General features: G+C 33.1%; 1 protein-coding gene across 1 annotated transcript in view; it reads right to left on the minus strand.

Annotated features, from left to right (window-relative positions):
* Window positions 1-17,155, minus strand: part of LOC127718789 (titin-like) — a 319,779-nt gene that overhangs the window by 200,917 nt on the left and 101,707 nt on the right. Inside the window, exons 80-93 of the mRNA XM_052224839.1 lie at window positions 16,925-17,068; window positions 16,339-16,530; window positions 15,739-15,941; window positions 15,154-15,283; window positions 12,772-12,889; window positions 11,277-11,494; window positions 10,387-10,552; window positions 9,150-9,367; window positions 7,914-8,350; window positions 6,724-7,459; window positions 6,061-6,199; window positions 5,679-5,896; window positions 4,408-4,776; window positions 703-3,933 (exon numbers count right to left, since the gene is read on the minus strand). Of these exons, the coding sequence (XP_052080799.1) occupies window positions 703-3,933; window positions 4,408-4,776; window positions 5,679-5,896; window positions 6,061-6,199; window positions 6,724-7,459; window positions 7,914-8,350; window positions 9,150-9,367; window positions 10,387-10,552; window positions 11,277-11,494; window positions 12,772-12,889; window positions 15,154-15,283; window positions 15,739-15,941; window positions 16,339-16,530; window positions 16,925-17,068 (6,519 nt within the window). The remainder of the gene's footprint in view (window positions 1-702; window positions 3,934-4,407; window positions 4,777-5,678; window positions 5,897-6,060; window positions 6,200-6,723; window positions 7,460-7,913; window positions 8,351-9,149; window positions 9,368-10,386; window positions 10,553-11,276; window positions 11,495-12,771; window positions 12,890-15,153; window positions 15,284-15,738; window positions 15,942-16,338; window positions 16,531-16,924; window positions 17,069-17,155) is intronic.

A 17,155-nucleotide genomic window follows, 5' to 3' on the forward strand; every position in this document is an offset into this window, starting at 1 on the left:
CTTTTTTCTATGATGAATGTTTATTTCTAAGTATTTCTTCAGATTATTGTCTCATGTATATCTTCTTATATTTCTTTATATCTCAATTAAAATATTTTTACACTTTCTTTCAATTCTAAAGGAGCCATATAATATAATATATTACATTTTTCTATTTCCAATGACTACTGTTTATCTCAGTAAACTGAATAGCATGTTTACATATACTTATTCCACTTTTGTCACTTTTGACAAATTTTGTTTCAATTTTTCTCTCCTTTTCTCATCAAATCTTGTTTGATTTTTGCATTTACTTAGTACTGCTTCTTTCAATATAAAACATCTTCACTTATAAAAATGTTTACTTATATATTACCCCGGCTATTAAGTATGGGTGGTTTTTCAATTTAAAATTTTTTGTCAACTTCTCTTTTTAATCTCATTGAAGTCTACCATGTTTTATAATAGAAAAGTTATATAATTCAAAATGTAAACCATTTCTAGCTCCCATTTTGGGTACTGAACTTTGTTTGCCAGATAATCAAATTTAAAATGAATATTTCAATAATCAAAACAATATCCATTTAAACTAAAAATAGGTAAAGGTATAGGTATCAAATTTGGCAGAAGAAAAATAGAAATAATTATATAACTGAAAATCAGGAATTATTGAACATTTAAAACCTTCTTTAAACATATCACTAAGACATATTTTTTTCTTACATTCCACTTCCAAGAAGCCCTTGGTGACAGCTTTGCCATAAGGGTTGACAGCCTCGCAGCGATACTCTCCAGCATCTTGTGGGAAAACTTCAACAATCAGCAGAGTACATGATCCTGATTCAGTGTCAAAGGTCAAATGGAAATCTTGTGTCTCATAAAGTGGTTTATCATCATGGAACCATTCAACTTGACAAGTGGGAATTCCCTGTAACTCACATCGGAATTTGGCCTCTTCTCCATCCATAACTTTCAGGGTTGTCAAACCCCAAGTGAATTCTGGTGGACTATGGCCTTCAGGAATTTCTACATCAAATATTTCCTGTGTTGTTGTGGCCTTATCTATCATTTCAGATGTTTCGGTAATCTCCTCTTGGGTAATAACAATTTTGGCAACACTTTCTTCTTCTTTAGAAGGCATTTTTAATGTAAGTTTGACTCCCTCTTTAGGTTTGTCCTCAACATCAAGAGTGACCTCTCCTTTGTCAGTTTCTTCTATTTCAGATAGTTCAAATGTCACTTCCTCTGTGACGCTTTCAGAGGTTGTTTCCATTAGAGTTGTTTCTGTCACCTCTGGAACCTCTTGATCATTAAGTTCAAAGGTCATTTCAATTTCTTCTTGAGGCTTTTCTTCTGTTTCAATTGTTGAAATTTGAATTGTTGATTCATCACTTTCTGGTAATTGAAATGTGAAGGCCTCTCCGATATTACCAACAACTTCAGTAGTTGTGGTTTCCTTGATAACTGTAGTTTGTTTTTCAGGACCTGGGAATTCTAAAGTCATTTCAAATTCTTCTTCAGGCTGACCTTCAACATTAAGAGTCATTTCTTCTGTATATGTATCCTGCGATACTGGTAGCTCAAATGTTTCAACACTTTCAGTACCAGTTTCCTCTGTAAAAGTTGTAATTTCTTGTTCAGTTGTTTCTTTTTCTGGTTGTATTTCTAAAGAAAATTCAACAGATTCAGATGGTTGACCTTCAACATTAAGAGTCATTTCTTCTGTATATGTATCCTGCGATACTGGTAGCTCAAATGTTTCAACACTTTCAGTACCAGTTTCCTCTGTAAAAGTTGTAATTTCTTGTTCAGTTGTTTCTTTTTCTGGTTGTATTTCTAAAGAAAACTCAACAGATTCAGATGGTTGACCTTCAATATTAAGAGTCATTTCTTCTGTATATGTATCCTGCGATACTGGTAGCTCAAATGTTTCAACAGTTTCAGTACCAGTTTCCTCTGTAAAAGTTGTTATTTCTTGTTCAGTTGTTTCTTTTTCTGGTTGCCCTTCCATAGAAAACTCAACAGATTCAGAAGGTTGTGCTTTGAAAGTGAATGACATTTCCTCCCCAGTTGTTTCCATGGCAACTGGTGCTTCAGTTTCCTTTGTTGTTTGGATGACTAGTTCTGTTGTTTCTGTTGGCACCTCTTCAAATGTTATATCCTGCTGTTTTGTTTCTTCCACATCAGTGGTTATAAAAGTAACTTGAGTGTCGGTTTCCTCAGTTACCTCAGTAGTTCTTGTTGACTCCACTGATGTAGTTTCTGTATCATCAATTGCAAAGGAAAAGCTGACCTCTTCCTCAAGTTTGTCATCAATCTGGATGGTAAGCTCCTGAGGAACTTCCTGTTCACTCTCAGGTAGTGTAACAGTTTCAGATGATGTTTCTGTAACTGATTCAACTTCAGACACTTCCATAACAACAGGTACTTCCTGTTCAGGTTGTTCCATTTTGATGTCAATCTGAAATTCTTCTCCAGGAACTTCCTGAATCTCAAGAGTTGTCTCCTCTTTCTGTACTTCTTCAGTCTCTGGAACTTCAAAAGTAAATTCTTCTTTGACAGTCTGTATAGTAACTTCTTCTACAGTCTGTTCTTTGGGTTTTTCTTCTTCAACTGGTTTTACAGGAAGAACGAATTGTACTTCTTTCATGGCTTCTCCCATGATATTCATTGTTAATTCTTCTATATGCTTCTCTCTCTTGTCAACTTTGACTTCTGTGACAACTGTTTCAGTCACTTCTTCCTTTTCTTCAGGGACAGGAACAACAATTTCAACTTTTTCTTCCTTTGTAAGTTGATCAGCTATATCTAACAAGATTTCAACTCTTTGTTCTTCTGGAAGTTTTTCCTCTGGTTTGACTTCAATAGAAATTTCATCTTTAAAATGTTTATCAACAGCAGGTTTCTTTTTCTCAATGGTAGTTTTTGATATCACTGTTTCAACAGCTTCTTGAATTTCTTTAGTCATAGGAATCGTAATTTCTGTCTTTTCATCCACAATAGGCTTCCTTTCCTCTGGTACTTCTTCCATTGGGATAATTTCTTCTTCCTGAGGTTTCCCTTCTTCTGGAACTTCTTCCATAGGGATAATTTCTTCATCCTGAGGTTTTTCAATTGTTTGTCTAATTTCTTCAATTTGTTCATCTTGAGGACGTGGTATATCTTTCATCTCAGTGACCTCAATTTCAGTCCCACTGACCTCTTTAACAACTTTAGCAATAATTTCAGTTGGTTTTTGTTTCATTGTTGTTTTATGAACTTCCACTTCAATTTTTTGTGCTGAAGGCCTTCTTTCTTTTCCTGTGATGATTTCAGTTTTATGAACTTCCTTTGATGGAATTGTAACCTGAAATTGAACTTCCTGTTGCTCTTCAGGCACAATTTCAATAGTTTCAGTATGTACCTCTGTTGTACCTTCTATCTCCTCCATAGGAACAGCACGGATTTCCTCAGTGGTAATTGTTCTTGTTTCTCTTGTTACTTCTGTAACATCCTGTGGGCCTTTAACAGGCATTTGTACAATAACTTCCACAGGTTTCTTTTCGTCTTCTTTGTTTACTGTGACTCTTGTCGTATGAATCGAGTCACCTTCAACAATTTTTGGAATGTCCTCTTCATCTTGGAATGTTTCTGTAGTAACCTGAGTGTATGTTGTAGTCTCTGTGATTACAGATGATGTTGTTATTGGTGCTTGTGGAAAGCCAATTTGTATTTCAAAGGCTGTTGGTTTCGCCGATGGTTGTGTGACTGTTGGCACCTTATCAAGAGATATTGTCTCAATATAGCTTGTATCCTCAGGTATAATAATGGGTTGCATTTCTTCTGTTGGTTGAATATCAATCCTGGATCTATGGCGCTCTAGGACAGGAATAGGTCTTTCAGTTTCTGGTGACAACTGCTGTACTTCAATGGTAGTTCTATGGTACTCTTCTGATGGAATTTCTTCATCTGGAGCTGAAAAAGGTCAAAAGGGCAGGTTAAGGTCAAGGTTAAAATAAAATAATGGTATTCCAAGGTAAACAATGGTTAAAATGAGATAAGAAGCAATCTAGGAGGATAGAAGGCTTTTGGAATAAAATAATAAATCAGATAAAAAAAGATAATTCACCATGTGCCTCCTTCACATCAATGTTGTGTTATTTTTTATTGTATTGAACCCATATTTTTATTTTGTAATTTCATGCATTATTTTTATGAAGATTTAGCTGAAATTACTACATATGCTTAAATACATCAGTTCAACCACACAGACTGTTATGTGTATTTCTGATATTACACAGCAATGTTTGGTCATACAGCAGTCTAACAGCTTTGAAACAATAGTTAAAATGTAAACTTGTTTTTTAATTCAATCAAAAACAAGCACACTGCTCCAATCAAAAGTAAAAAATAACGTATGGAATCATTCAACCATAAAACTGAACTCACCAACAACAACAAGTCGACAAGATGTGATAGACTCTCCATATGGATTCCTGGCAGTACAAGTGTATTCACCCTCATCCTCTGGGAAGACTTCCACAATAATCAGAATACTCTCCTTCTTGCTGTAGTCAATGATGATCTGGAAGTCATGACTTGGTTTTATCTCTTTTCCATTGTGGTACCAGATGATTCTAGGCTGTGGTTTGCCAAGGAACTGCACTCTCAGTTCAACTCTTGAGCTATCATTAACAGTTTTTGGCTTGAGAAGCTCAGTAAATTCTGGAGGGGTGAATTCCTCAGGTTGTTTTGGTACAGTCTCTTCTTCATCTGGTTTCTGATCAGTTGGCAATACAAATTCTACTTTCTTCACAGCTGTAAAACATTACAATTAATACAAATAATTCAGAATCAGTCAATTAAAGTATCTTTACCAACAAAGACAATGCAGGATATTTTAATGCCATTTGAAATGTTGCACCTCCTTATAAATTATACATTTAGCAGACTAAATTTAAGACTAAAACTTAAACTCTCACAGGCATGGCTGATTAACAAATGTCATTTGCTTTCTTGTTTGTCAATTATCTACTATGGTAATTTAAAACATTTTCAATTAAAAGACTTTTCTCTCTTGAGAGAGTATCAGCATGTATATCTAAGCAATGAGACAAAATCATATTCAACCCTATTTTAGGTCACAGAATTAATTTTGCAATCAACCATTTCATGTATAATACAATTATCTTTCAATTTATCAATTATTCATTCAGACAGATTCCAAAGATAAAAAAAAAAAAACAAAGTAAAATCACCTCATCAAATTTTGTTTTCAATAGCTCTCAAATTTCAAATTCTACTCTTATAATCTACACAATATTAACCACTTGCAAATCTAGTTGTTTGACACATAATTGGTTTTTGGTATAAGAAAAGGTGCAATATACTCTGGAAATACTATATGCATAAGAAACACCAGAAGTTATTAACAAAAACATGCTAGACAAGACAATATTTGTATCATGTGCTCTTGTTTTTTTTTTTAAATTTTGTATATAAAATAAATAGCAGATTTTTTCCTCTTTACATGTACATGCATGTAATTTTTTTTACTATGAATTTATAAATAATGAATTTATAAAGTAATGAAAAGTGATTCCCTAAAAGAAAGTTCATACGGCTCTCATGACAAAATGAAAATTGAAAAGTAAAAATTATTTTTCTCATTAAAATAAGAAATCAAAAACCCAACAGATTTCCAAACTAAATAAACTTACGTTTGATAACAAGAGTAGATTTACATGTAACCACGCCTCTCTCATTCTCTGCCACACAGATGTAATCACCAACATCCTCGGGATTAACATTATGAATAATCAGTGTTGTTTTATTGTTTTCTTCAGTCACAACTACTTTATCAGTGGGTTGAAGTTTGACCTCATTTTTATACCAGGTCACTGTTGGTTGTGGTTCACCTCTGACCTCAACTTCAAACCTGAAAATGAAAGTGTTATTGTACATATTTACAACTTGCTGTCTGATAGATATTTTATTGTTTTTTTATCAGCAGTGACCATCACTTTTGAGATTTTATAATCATCATGCTTATCTGACTGAACAAATACTTTATGTAGAAACTTATCAGTAAATGATTCTTACCTGGCTATATCTCCCTCAGGTACTCTAGTCTCAGGTATCAGAGGTCGTATGAACTCTGGTGACATTTCCATTCTAGTGACATGTCTGTCAGGGCCTACTGATATGTCCATCTCTTCTTCATCTTCTTCATCTGAAGTAGCTGTAATACAAAACCGTTCCCTAACTCAATTGATTAAACCAGTCTCCACATAAAAATATTTACCTTATTCCAATACAAAATAATCAAAATTATTTCTCCATAATATAATGATTTCCAAAACCCCTTTTTGTACCAATGTCCCAAGAAGGGTCGATCACTTATAAACATGTTTTATCCCCATAAACTAGTTAATATGCCTGTTCCAAGACAAGAAGTTTTAGTCCATGATTGTTGTTGTCTAGTGTTATATTAGTTTTTCTTTTAATGCCTAAAAGGCCTCTACTTATCTCTGTTATATATCACATTTGATTTTTACCATGGGCATTTCATAGCTACCTATAGTATGTTTTTTTTGCCCAGTGTTGAAGGCCATAACTCTTAAATAAAACAACTCTACATTTTAATATATTCCTAAATAATTTTCAAAAAACAATTTCTCAGTATACTTTTCATTTGAGAATGATGTTATCAACATTTTTACTATAGGTTGGTTTTCAGTATCATACACTTAATATAACACTTACGTTGGACAACCAAATTAGCCGTTGTTACACTTTCACCAAATGGATTTTTAGCAGCACATGCATATACACCAGTATCATCTGTGAAAACTTCTGGAATTGTAAGTTTGCATACGCCAGTGTTCTCCTCAAATTCTATTTTGAAATCAGTACTTGGAATGATCTGATGATCATCCTTGTACCATTTGACTACTGGTGTTGGAATACCAACCACTGTGCAGGTCATGGTAACTTCATTGCCATCTTGTATGATCTGTGGTTTCAGTAAATCTGAGAATTCAGGTGGCACTTCCTCAATAGCCTGTGCCTCCTCCATTGTGTCATATTCAGGAACAAGGTCTGGTTTACGTTTGGCTGGTTCCCCTATAGGTTGACCTCCAGTTTTGTCAAATTTGTCTGATAATTCCTTGTCAGGAATAACAATTTTCTTGGTAATCATTTCTGGGACAATATGTTCTTCCTCAGTTTCTGCTACATGTTTGAAGGGAGGTAACTCCTTCTTTGGTATTTTGGCTGGTTGAATTGCTTCTTCTTCAACAACTTCACCAACTTCCTCAACAGGTTGTTTCAGTATAGTTTTTTCTACTGGTTGAATTCTCTCCCTTTCAGGAGATTCTTCATGTGGTTTTTCTTTGACCAGTGGCTCAGGTTTTGGCCTGTCAATGATGGTGGGTGTGACTTCCATCTCTTCTACTTCATATGATTTGAGTTCAACAGGTGCTTGTGGCCTCTTTACAACCTTAACGATAAAAAAAAACATTAACGATCAGAACTGAATAATAAAGGACACATTTAAAAACCAAGTCATTTTTGTTGGGGCATTGTTTTTTTTTTTTATTAATTCCACAGAATTTTATATTGGCTGCATGTTTGTAGTTTGCTCTTTAGACTGCATTTAATTAACAAACTTTTAAAGAAGATTGTTCAATAATATCAACAGAAATTGGAAATAAATTAATCTGTACTGCTAAGAAATATGACAGAAGTTTTAATATTAACCGTTGTACTAGCAAAAGTCAAATTTCCTTTTACTAACAGATAAATATTACCATATAGTTTACATAAATTATTTCCAAAATAAGCATTTTACTACTAAGTTCAATCATGCTACTTGAGCACTGTGGTATTGAAAGGAAAATAAGTTCACTGGAGCACCATAGTTGCATTTAACATTACATTTTTTATGTAAATACCTGGGGTACAACCTCCTCTTCCTCGATATCCATGGTTTCCTCCTCTGTTGTATATGGCTCCACTCCTGTCTCTACAATGGTTAGGTATGACCTAGTACTTGCCTCACCCACAGGGTTCTGAGCAATACAGACATACTCTCCCTCATCCTCGGGGAAGACTTCTACGATCAGTAGATTTATCTCGCCCGTGTCAGGATTGTACGATATAACATACTCATCATCCTGGTCAATGTTTTTGCCATTGTGGAAGAATGAAATCTGTGGTGGAGGTTTACCAATGATTTTACATGGGATACTAAGTTCCTGACCATCAACAGCTTCTAATGATGGTAATGGTTTGACAAATTTGGGTGGGTGGAGAGACTCAGTTGGTGATGGCTGTAATTCTGCCATGTCAGTTGGTCTCTTTGGTATAGTTAGTTCCTCTGTTGCTGGCTCTACAATTTTTAACAAAATGTATTCAACAGAAATACTCTAACATTAAGCTTAAAATCAAAAATCAAACTAAAAACTTAAAAACTTAAAAATAAAACCTTTCCTATTATAACAGGTCCTGAATTATATATACAGATTAGAGAATTCACATGTACCGATAATTTATTAATTTGGTAAGGTCTGATAAGTGCTATTGTATATTGCTTTCTATCCAGTTATAACTCCAATGGATTTTAACAAGAGTAACATGTGATTGTTGTCACTCGTGGAGCAGAAACAACAGCAACTCTTTTCACAAAAAATCTTTTATTTTGGTCCTAGTGCTGTCTGTTTTAACTTGACTAATGATTTTTTATTGCCCTTTTGATATCTTCTCCCTTTTTTAACATTCAGTTTAGAATGTTTCCTTTTTGCACAAAGTTTTGATTAGACAGAGTTCTGCTAAAACAGGTTTCTCTGTATCATGTGTGTGTTGTACAAGAACATGAATATTTTAAATAATGAAGATTACTACCATTGTGTTTTTTTCAACTCAGTTTGATTTTCATATTCAATTTTGTGGGAAGTCTTTTAATTCTGAAGCTGGAACTTGTTAATTTCTATCATATGACATTTCTCATATAATGTGCAAAAAGGAAACATTCTAAACTGAACTATTATAATCACACATGCCCTTAATATCATCTGTAAACCTGACACCTATGTAAACTGAATGCCTGTCTAATCAGTACAAAATTTTTCAGTCCTAAAGGGGTTCAATTAAGTTCTCACTGTACTTTGATGCAAGACAATGTTACCTACCTTGTACATATAGTGTAGAGCTACATGTTGTTTCTCCTATCTCTGATACAGCTCTACATGTGTACTCTCCCGTGTCCTCTGGTCCTACCTCTATGATCAGTAAGGTAGTCTTACCCTCCTCATTCAATACTTCATAATGAGGTGATGGTACAACCTCCACACCGTTGATATACCATGTTACCAGTGGTGGAGGATAGGCACCAATCTTACATTCAAGTCTGAAAATAAAAATACAAATATTTTAGATCAACTTAATAAAATTTCAACATGGTACACAGTGATTTTCCCCCCGAATTTTTTGTAATGAGGAAACCTAAGAATTTATTGATATCTAATCTTTTTCAAACTTTACTTGTATTGAAGTTCAATTTTCATTATAATTATGTTTCACATATAACAATCATATTAAGTTTGCATCTTTTATAAGGGATTAAATTGTTAAAATATCTACAATATTGGATTTATACTAGAGAAAACAGCTGCACAGAAGACAAAGTATGTAGTCTCACCAAATTAATATGTCTGATCTATAAACCTATGCCTACCCCAGATATGTCTTTTTCTGGTTATAGTGAATACATACCAAGCTATGCCTTTCATCTGTCACACCTTAAAAAAACATTATGGTTCTATAAAGGCAACAGTAGTATACCGCTGTTCAATATGGAATACCTACCTAGTTATGCCTTTCTCTCTAACATACTAATGAACACCTACCTAGCTATGCCTTTCTCCCTTACATATATTTCTGGTTCTAGTGAACACCTACCTAGCTATGCCTTTCTCCCTTACATATATTTCTGGTTCTAGTGAACACCTACCTAGCTATGCCTTTCTCCCTTACATATATTTCTGGTTCTAGTGAACACCTACCTAGCTATGCCTTTCTCCCTTACATATATTTCTGGTTCTAGTGTACACCTACCTAGCTATGCCTTTCTCCCTTACATATATTTCTGGTTCTAGTGAACACCTACCTGGCTATGCCTTTCTCCCTTACATATATTTCTGGTTCTAGTGAACACCTACCTAGCTATGCCTCTCTCCCTAACATATATTTCTGGTTCTAGTGAACACCTACCTAGCTATGCCTCTCTCCCTTACATATATTTCTGGTTCTGGTGAACACCTACCTAGCTATGCCTCTCTCCCTAACATATATTTCTGGTTCTAGTGAATACCTACCTAGCTATGCCTCTCTCCCTAACATATATTTCTGGTTCTAATGAATACCTACCTAGCTATGCCTCTCTCCCTAACATATATTTCTGGTTCTAGTGGGGTTACAAACTCAGGTTTCACCATTTGCTGTATAACACGTTCCTCACGTGTGACAGTTGTGGTGGTCTCAGTCATTGTGTAAGTCTCTGTCTTAGGAACTATTTCAATGAATTTCTCTTTAGCTGAAAGAGAAAGAAAAATACTCAATAAAATCAATTCAACAACTAAATCATTTTTTTTTTAATTATTCATTCAATAAATGCTTTATTTAACTTGAATTAATGCTTTAAAATCTGATTCAACTCAACACATTTATTTGCACAGTAAAAAAAATTAAGAAAAATAGTGAAATAATGTACCTCCGTTATTCCCTACTATAAAGTATGACATTATAAACATTTGCTGTTGAATTTTTTGACTAAACATAAATCTTTTTTCTTGATTGGTATATTCTCAGAGGAAAAAAGAATTTACATTCATTTCTAACAGCTTTTAAGTAGAGAAGTGCTGATCCAACATGTTTACTTCATTTATTATTATTATACTTCATGTCAAAATTTTGATTGGTTAATACGAGGGAGACAATTTACTCTAATTTATTATACGGATGATTGTTATGTACAAGACGACATAGTTTATTACTTTGAATTTGAAATTTAATAGACAGTTATAACAGAACATTCAGTATAATAAATTAAATAACACATATCTGTGAGGGTGATAGAGCAGATTGTTATCCCTCGAAAAGACATTGTCAACCTTGGCTTCGCCTCAGTTGACAATGTTTTCTCGGGGAAACAATCTGCTCTATCACCCTCTCAGTTATGTGCTATTTATATATTGTTCCATGTGATGATTTCAATCATATTTACCTCATAGCCTTAGAAAAAACCATAATGTACTTACGAGCCATGGTAAGAGTTGTTTTACAGGTAACAGATCCAACTTCGTTCTCCACGTTCAGCTGGTAATCACCCTCATCCTCCTTCTGGGCATTGATTATTATAAGAATGACTGTGTCTTTTTCCCGTACTATGTTACGTCTTGGTGTTGGTACAATAGGTTGTCCATTGATATAGAAGGTACACCTTGGTGGTGGGTAGGCCTTGATGGTGGCTTCCAATCTGAAATTGACAAATATTACTGTATTTTTCTAAAAGTTTTGAATTCAAAACTATTATTTATTTTTAGCAAGGATTGTTCAGAGTTACTTTAATCCATAATTATGAAAAATTTTATCGCTAAAGATTTTAACTCACTCTAAATACTAACCACCTAAACAGTCATTAACTTTGGGTTTTGGTTAACACATATTTTATGTAAAAGTTCAGAAACTGTTTTGTTTTCTTCAAAAGATGCATAATAAACAGCTGCGCCATGAGCGCATGATACGCCCGTTGTCTTGTGTGTGAATTTTTATGCAATAAGCATAAATAGTTTCTGACATACGGCGTGACATGCGAAAACCCCCTTTTTTTTTTAACAAAAAACTCAATATCTCTAAATAAAATTTTGAATCAAAACCAAAAAGTATACAGATCTTTAGATTAATATAACTAAAAAGTGTGTAAAATTTTAAGCAATAATCATAAATCGTTTTTGAGATACGGCGCGACATGTGAAAACCCCCCTTTTAAAAAAAAAAAATCAATATCTCAAAAATACAATTTTGAATCAAAACCAAAAAGTATACAGATTTTAAGATTAATATAACTAAGAAGTGTGTAAAGTTTTAAGCAATAATCATAAACTGTTTTTGAGATACGGCGCGACATGTGAAAAACCCCTCCCCCTTTTTTAACAAAATACTCAATATCTCTAAAATAAAATTTTGAATCATCACCAAAAAGTATACAGATCTTAAGATTAATATAACTAAGAAGTGTGTAAAGTTTTAAGCAATAATCATAAATTATTTTTGAGATACGGCGCGACATGTGAAAAAAAACACACACCTGTTTTAGTAGCTAAGTCCTGTAACTCAAAAAGTTTTAATCTTATTTTCACCAAAAAGTATACAGATCGTTTGACCATCATAAGAAACAACTATTTTAAGTTTCATGAAATTTGGATAAGTCATTCTCAAGTTACGGTGCGACATGTTTTGCGGACAGACGGACTGACACCGGACATTTGTATACCATAATACGTCCTGTCAAAAATTGACGGGCGTATAAAAACTTTAAAATTTTGAAACAAAACCTTGAACTTATGTGATGACAACATTTAACTCCTAAAAAACTTTAAAATACACATTGCTGAAAGGAAAAAAATGTCTTTGAAAATCATTGCAGAAGGTTTTGTACTATCAAAGTAGATAACTATTTTAATTCCTTAGCTCAGTATTGAAATTGTCAAGAAAAATGACTTTCAACAGATCTTAGAAATATTAAGAACATACTTGGCTGTTTCTCCTGGTTGGAACTCTGTAACTGGAGAAAGAGCTTTGACAAAGTCTGGTGGTGTTGTCTTGATTGTGGTAATGTATTTCTCCTCCAGAAGTCTGGCTTCTTCAGTGTCTGTAATTATACAGTATGTGCAATCAGTATATTCATAACCTTTAAACCATATAACATGGCATAATTATAACTTATCATACTAATACCTGCAACTTTCATCACAAAAAATCTTATGATTAAAATTAATTGTTATATATACTAGAATGTTCATGAAATGGAAACATTTTTCTCTTTAATATTTTGTGAAAAAAGTAGCAGCTACAGAAAATCGTTTGGTCTTTAACATGATGTTGGTCCATTCTAGTAAAGCTTCTCCAAATCATAATTTATTGTTCAAAAGGACAAATGGATCAGACACAGTTCTTCAACTTAGTAATGTTTTCCCCAGATCTAATGGTTCTAAGGATTCCTGATGAAGCAGTGAGGTGAGAGTTTTTTACTCAATGTTGAGGTCTCACTGTGACTTTGAGATGAAGAATAGCAATAAAAGCGCTGTTCCTTTGCTTTTTTTGTTTTTTTTGTTGTGCATTTACTGATTTTGTGTCATGGATGGATACCTCATATCCTTTGTTTTTCTATTCAATTCAGTAAAGTACTTTAAATACATTCAATGTTAAATATTGTATAATGACTATTTTTCTTAAATCTATATATAAGACGGTAGCTGAGTGCTCTAAGTAGTCAAGCTACTGTATCACTAGCCTGTCAACACTGAGGTTACAAGTTCAAATCCTGCACATGGCAGGTACGATCGACTCCAATCTCAATGGATTAAGATTGTCAGTTCTCCCATCAAAGGTTGGTGGTTCTCTCCGGCTTCCTCCACCAATAAAAACTGACCGCCACAAAATAGTACACTAGTGCTGAAAGTGGCTTTAATCACCAATCAATCTTTCATATAATGTTTTATCAATTTTTTACTTTGTCTCCAAATAACTGTTTTCTGATTTACTTTTGATGTTTCTTAGGTATATAATAAATAATCTGAAGTGACAATTATCAAAAACAGTAATAATATTTATCATCTTATACAATTTATCAGCCTTGTTTTAAGCGATTTCATTTTTTTTCCTACATCATTCAGTTTCACTATGTATGGTGTATTGGAGGCAACATAACTCACCTTAAACGCATTCAAGTTAGAATTGAGCAATTCTTCTCACATGCAGCATTCACTGAAGAGGAAATTTCAATCACACGACACAATCCATGCAAATCTGCACCGTTGGCTAACTAAATCTTTTTACATGGCATGATTGTTAGTGAAAACACAAAGAAAACACTACTTGTTAGTAAAATATATATATTAGGTAAAATAATTCATTCTTGTTTACTGTAAACTGCTGACAAATATGACAAAAGATCTATATTCCAAATACAACTAATAAATAATTCAAATTATAAAGCAATAAATGACAGATGAAACAAAAAGTTAAAATTCTTCAAACTTTGAAAGTTCTATTGAAAATTTGTAGATATTTTTGTCAGCAGTTTCCTTTGGATAAAATTGTCTGTAAGGCTGAAAGGAAAGCAATTTGTAAATCATAACCTTCTAAATTTAAATAACCTGGAAGAAGATGCCATTCCTTTTAAATCCAATAAAACGGGATCAATTTTATAAGAGCAGTCATTCTCATCGCCCATATTACAAACTCAACTCTAAAACAGATTGAATTCTCTTTATAATAATTGTGTTTTTATCATTCTTATGTGTAGTGGATTTAAAAGCAATGACACTTCTGCATTTCATGCTACTCATTCAATTTAATAGGAAAAATATTTTTTCCTGAATTCAATGTGTTTTGCTTCAAGGATTGAAACTGTATATTTTAAACCATTCAAACTCATTCAGTGTTCAATTCTTTGAAATTAAATGAGAGTGCCTGGTTAAATATTGCTAAGTTAATGACAGCCATGCATTAATTCTTATTACAATTCTTTGAGGTATTTGACAGACAGAACACAATCAGGAGAACATCCCAGCATGCCACTGTATCACTGCATCTGTAATAGACTGATCATCAAACATGCTCACATTCTGTTAAAATAATGGATGTTCAATTTAATTTTCAGAGAGCCAAATTAACTGACACTTGAACTCTTTTAATCTTAATATGATTCATAAAAAAATTGTTAACTTAAGAACTGGTCAAATTCATGCCATTCAAGTTAGTTTGGACAAAGAAATCATGCAATATTTTCGATCAAAGTTGCTTTTATTTACCATTTATAAAAAGTAGTTTTCTTTAATCATTACTCTGTAAAATATACTTCTACCCCTTTTATTTTTGTAGAGTTACTTCCCTTGTTAAATCTCCACTTACCTTGTACATAGAGCTCTGCAGAACATTCTGTTGTTCCTATAGCATTCTTCAAACGACATGTGATCAGTCCACTGTCCTCTGGGAAAGACTCTTTGATAGTTAATACTGTACTGTTAGGGTTTCTCTCAATCTGTAACAAGTTTCAAAGATAACATGATAGACCCTGTATTCTATATATGAAACTGACAAACATTTATTCTTGTAAAAAATATTCTACATCACCAATACAAAATTGTATATGGTTACCTTTAAGTTATTCATAACTTTTTAAAAGAGGCAGGAGAATAAGACACAGACCTTGTTAATAAAACATGACAAGTATAACACACTGACCTTGTAAATAAATCATGACAAGTATAACACAGTGACCTTGTAAATAAATCATGACAAGTATAACACAGTGACCTTGTAAATAAATCATGACAAGTATAACACACTGACCTTGTAAATAAATCATGACAAGTATAACACACTGACCTTGTAAATAAAACATGACAAGTATAACACACTGACCTTGTAAATAAATCATGACAAGTATAGCACAATAACCTTGTAAATAAAGCACGACAAGTATAGCACACTGACCTTGTAATTTCTGGAATCCTGAATAACCTGTAGACCATTCCTCAGCCATTTGATCTCTGGCTGTGGTTGTCCAGAGAACTGACATTCAAACTTAGCACCACTTCCTTCCACCACTAGTGTGTTGGTGATTGGTTTAGTAATGCTTGGTGGTTGTAGTTTCTGGGCAGTAGTTGGTTGTGGCTGCTCTGTCTCACTCTCCAATCCTAAAAACACAATATCTTGTATTTTCCATTGATTTAAATTATGCATTTCTACTTAAATCTTGGAATGTTTATTTCTTATGTCATTAAGAAATTAGAATAGTGACAGAAATATCAACCAACTAGTTCCATATATAGTTATTATGATTTATAAAACTTCAGCTAAGAATTATTGTATTCTAAACTTGTTACCTATACAAGTTATATTTCACTTGCAACTTTTCTTTTCTTTAAAAGGAGACTGATTAATTCCAATTTCCAATCCAATATTATAAACCAAATAAAATGAACAAAATTGTACTTTTATACAGATTTTCAGCATGTAAATACTGACTTATTGAACAGATTTCTAGACATGTCAAAATAATTCTGGTCAATTAAATTTGATAAAAGATCATACCATGAACTTTGAGGAAGGCTGATGAGGTTACTTCCCCTGCTTTGTTCCTAGCAACACATCTGTATGTTCCTGTGTCTTCAGGGAAAGCTTCCAGTATGTTAAGGCTGTGTGTCCCTTCTGGTGTTGTTTCCATCTGGAAATACTTGGATGGCTTCACAATCTGGTTGTTACGGTACCATGTCACCACTGGAACTATAATCCCAAACAAAAACCAATTTTAGGATTTTATTAAGACAGAAATTGGGAAAAATTAGTTTTGGAGATATATTTGTAGTAAATACTCATTGGAGATCATATGGGATGTATAAGGAATCTTTTTTGGTTGTCAACTATCATTAAGTTGGTATCTCATTAAAGTTTTTGCTAACATTCAAACTTTCTTAAAAGTAGATTAGTAATATAATGTTTCACACATGTACTTTTTCCGTAAAGGATTCCTACAGTATGATTCTTATTATTAAGATATAATCAAAATTGCATGAAAAAGTTTAAATTTTTGAAATCAAATTAACAATTTTTACAAAAAAATCATTACATGGTTTTTACAAAATATATGTATACAGAAACATGCATGATATTTAAGTACCTGGGTAGCCTGATATCTTTGCAACAAAAGTGGCAGGTTCTCCCTCATCAACTACATTATTCTTTGGACCTTCTACAACAGTAGGGGCCTTTACTGGTTCTATGGGCTTTGGTGCCTCTAATGTTTCTGGTGGTCCAACTGGCACTGTAGAATTTTTTATAAAATGTACTGAGTTAAAAAAAGTCCTAATAATTTTGTTATCAATTTATAAAGAAAACTTGAAAGATTTGA

This window comes from Mytilus californianus, unplaced genomic scaffold (genome assembly GCF_021869535.1).
Source record: "Mytilus californianus isolate M0D057914Y unplaced genomic scaffold, xbMytCali1.0.p SCAF_10, whole genome shotgun sequence".
Classification (NCBI taxonomy): Eukaryota; Metazoa; Mollusca; class Bivalvia; order Mytilida; family Mytilidae; genus Mytilus; species Mytilus californianus.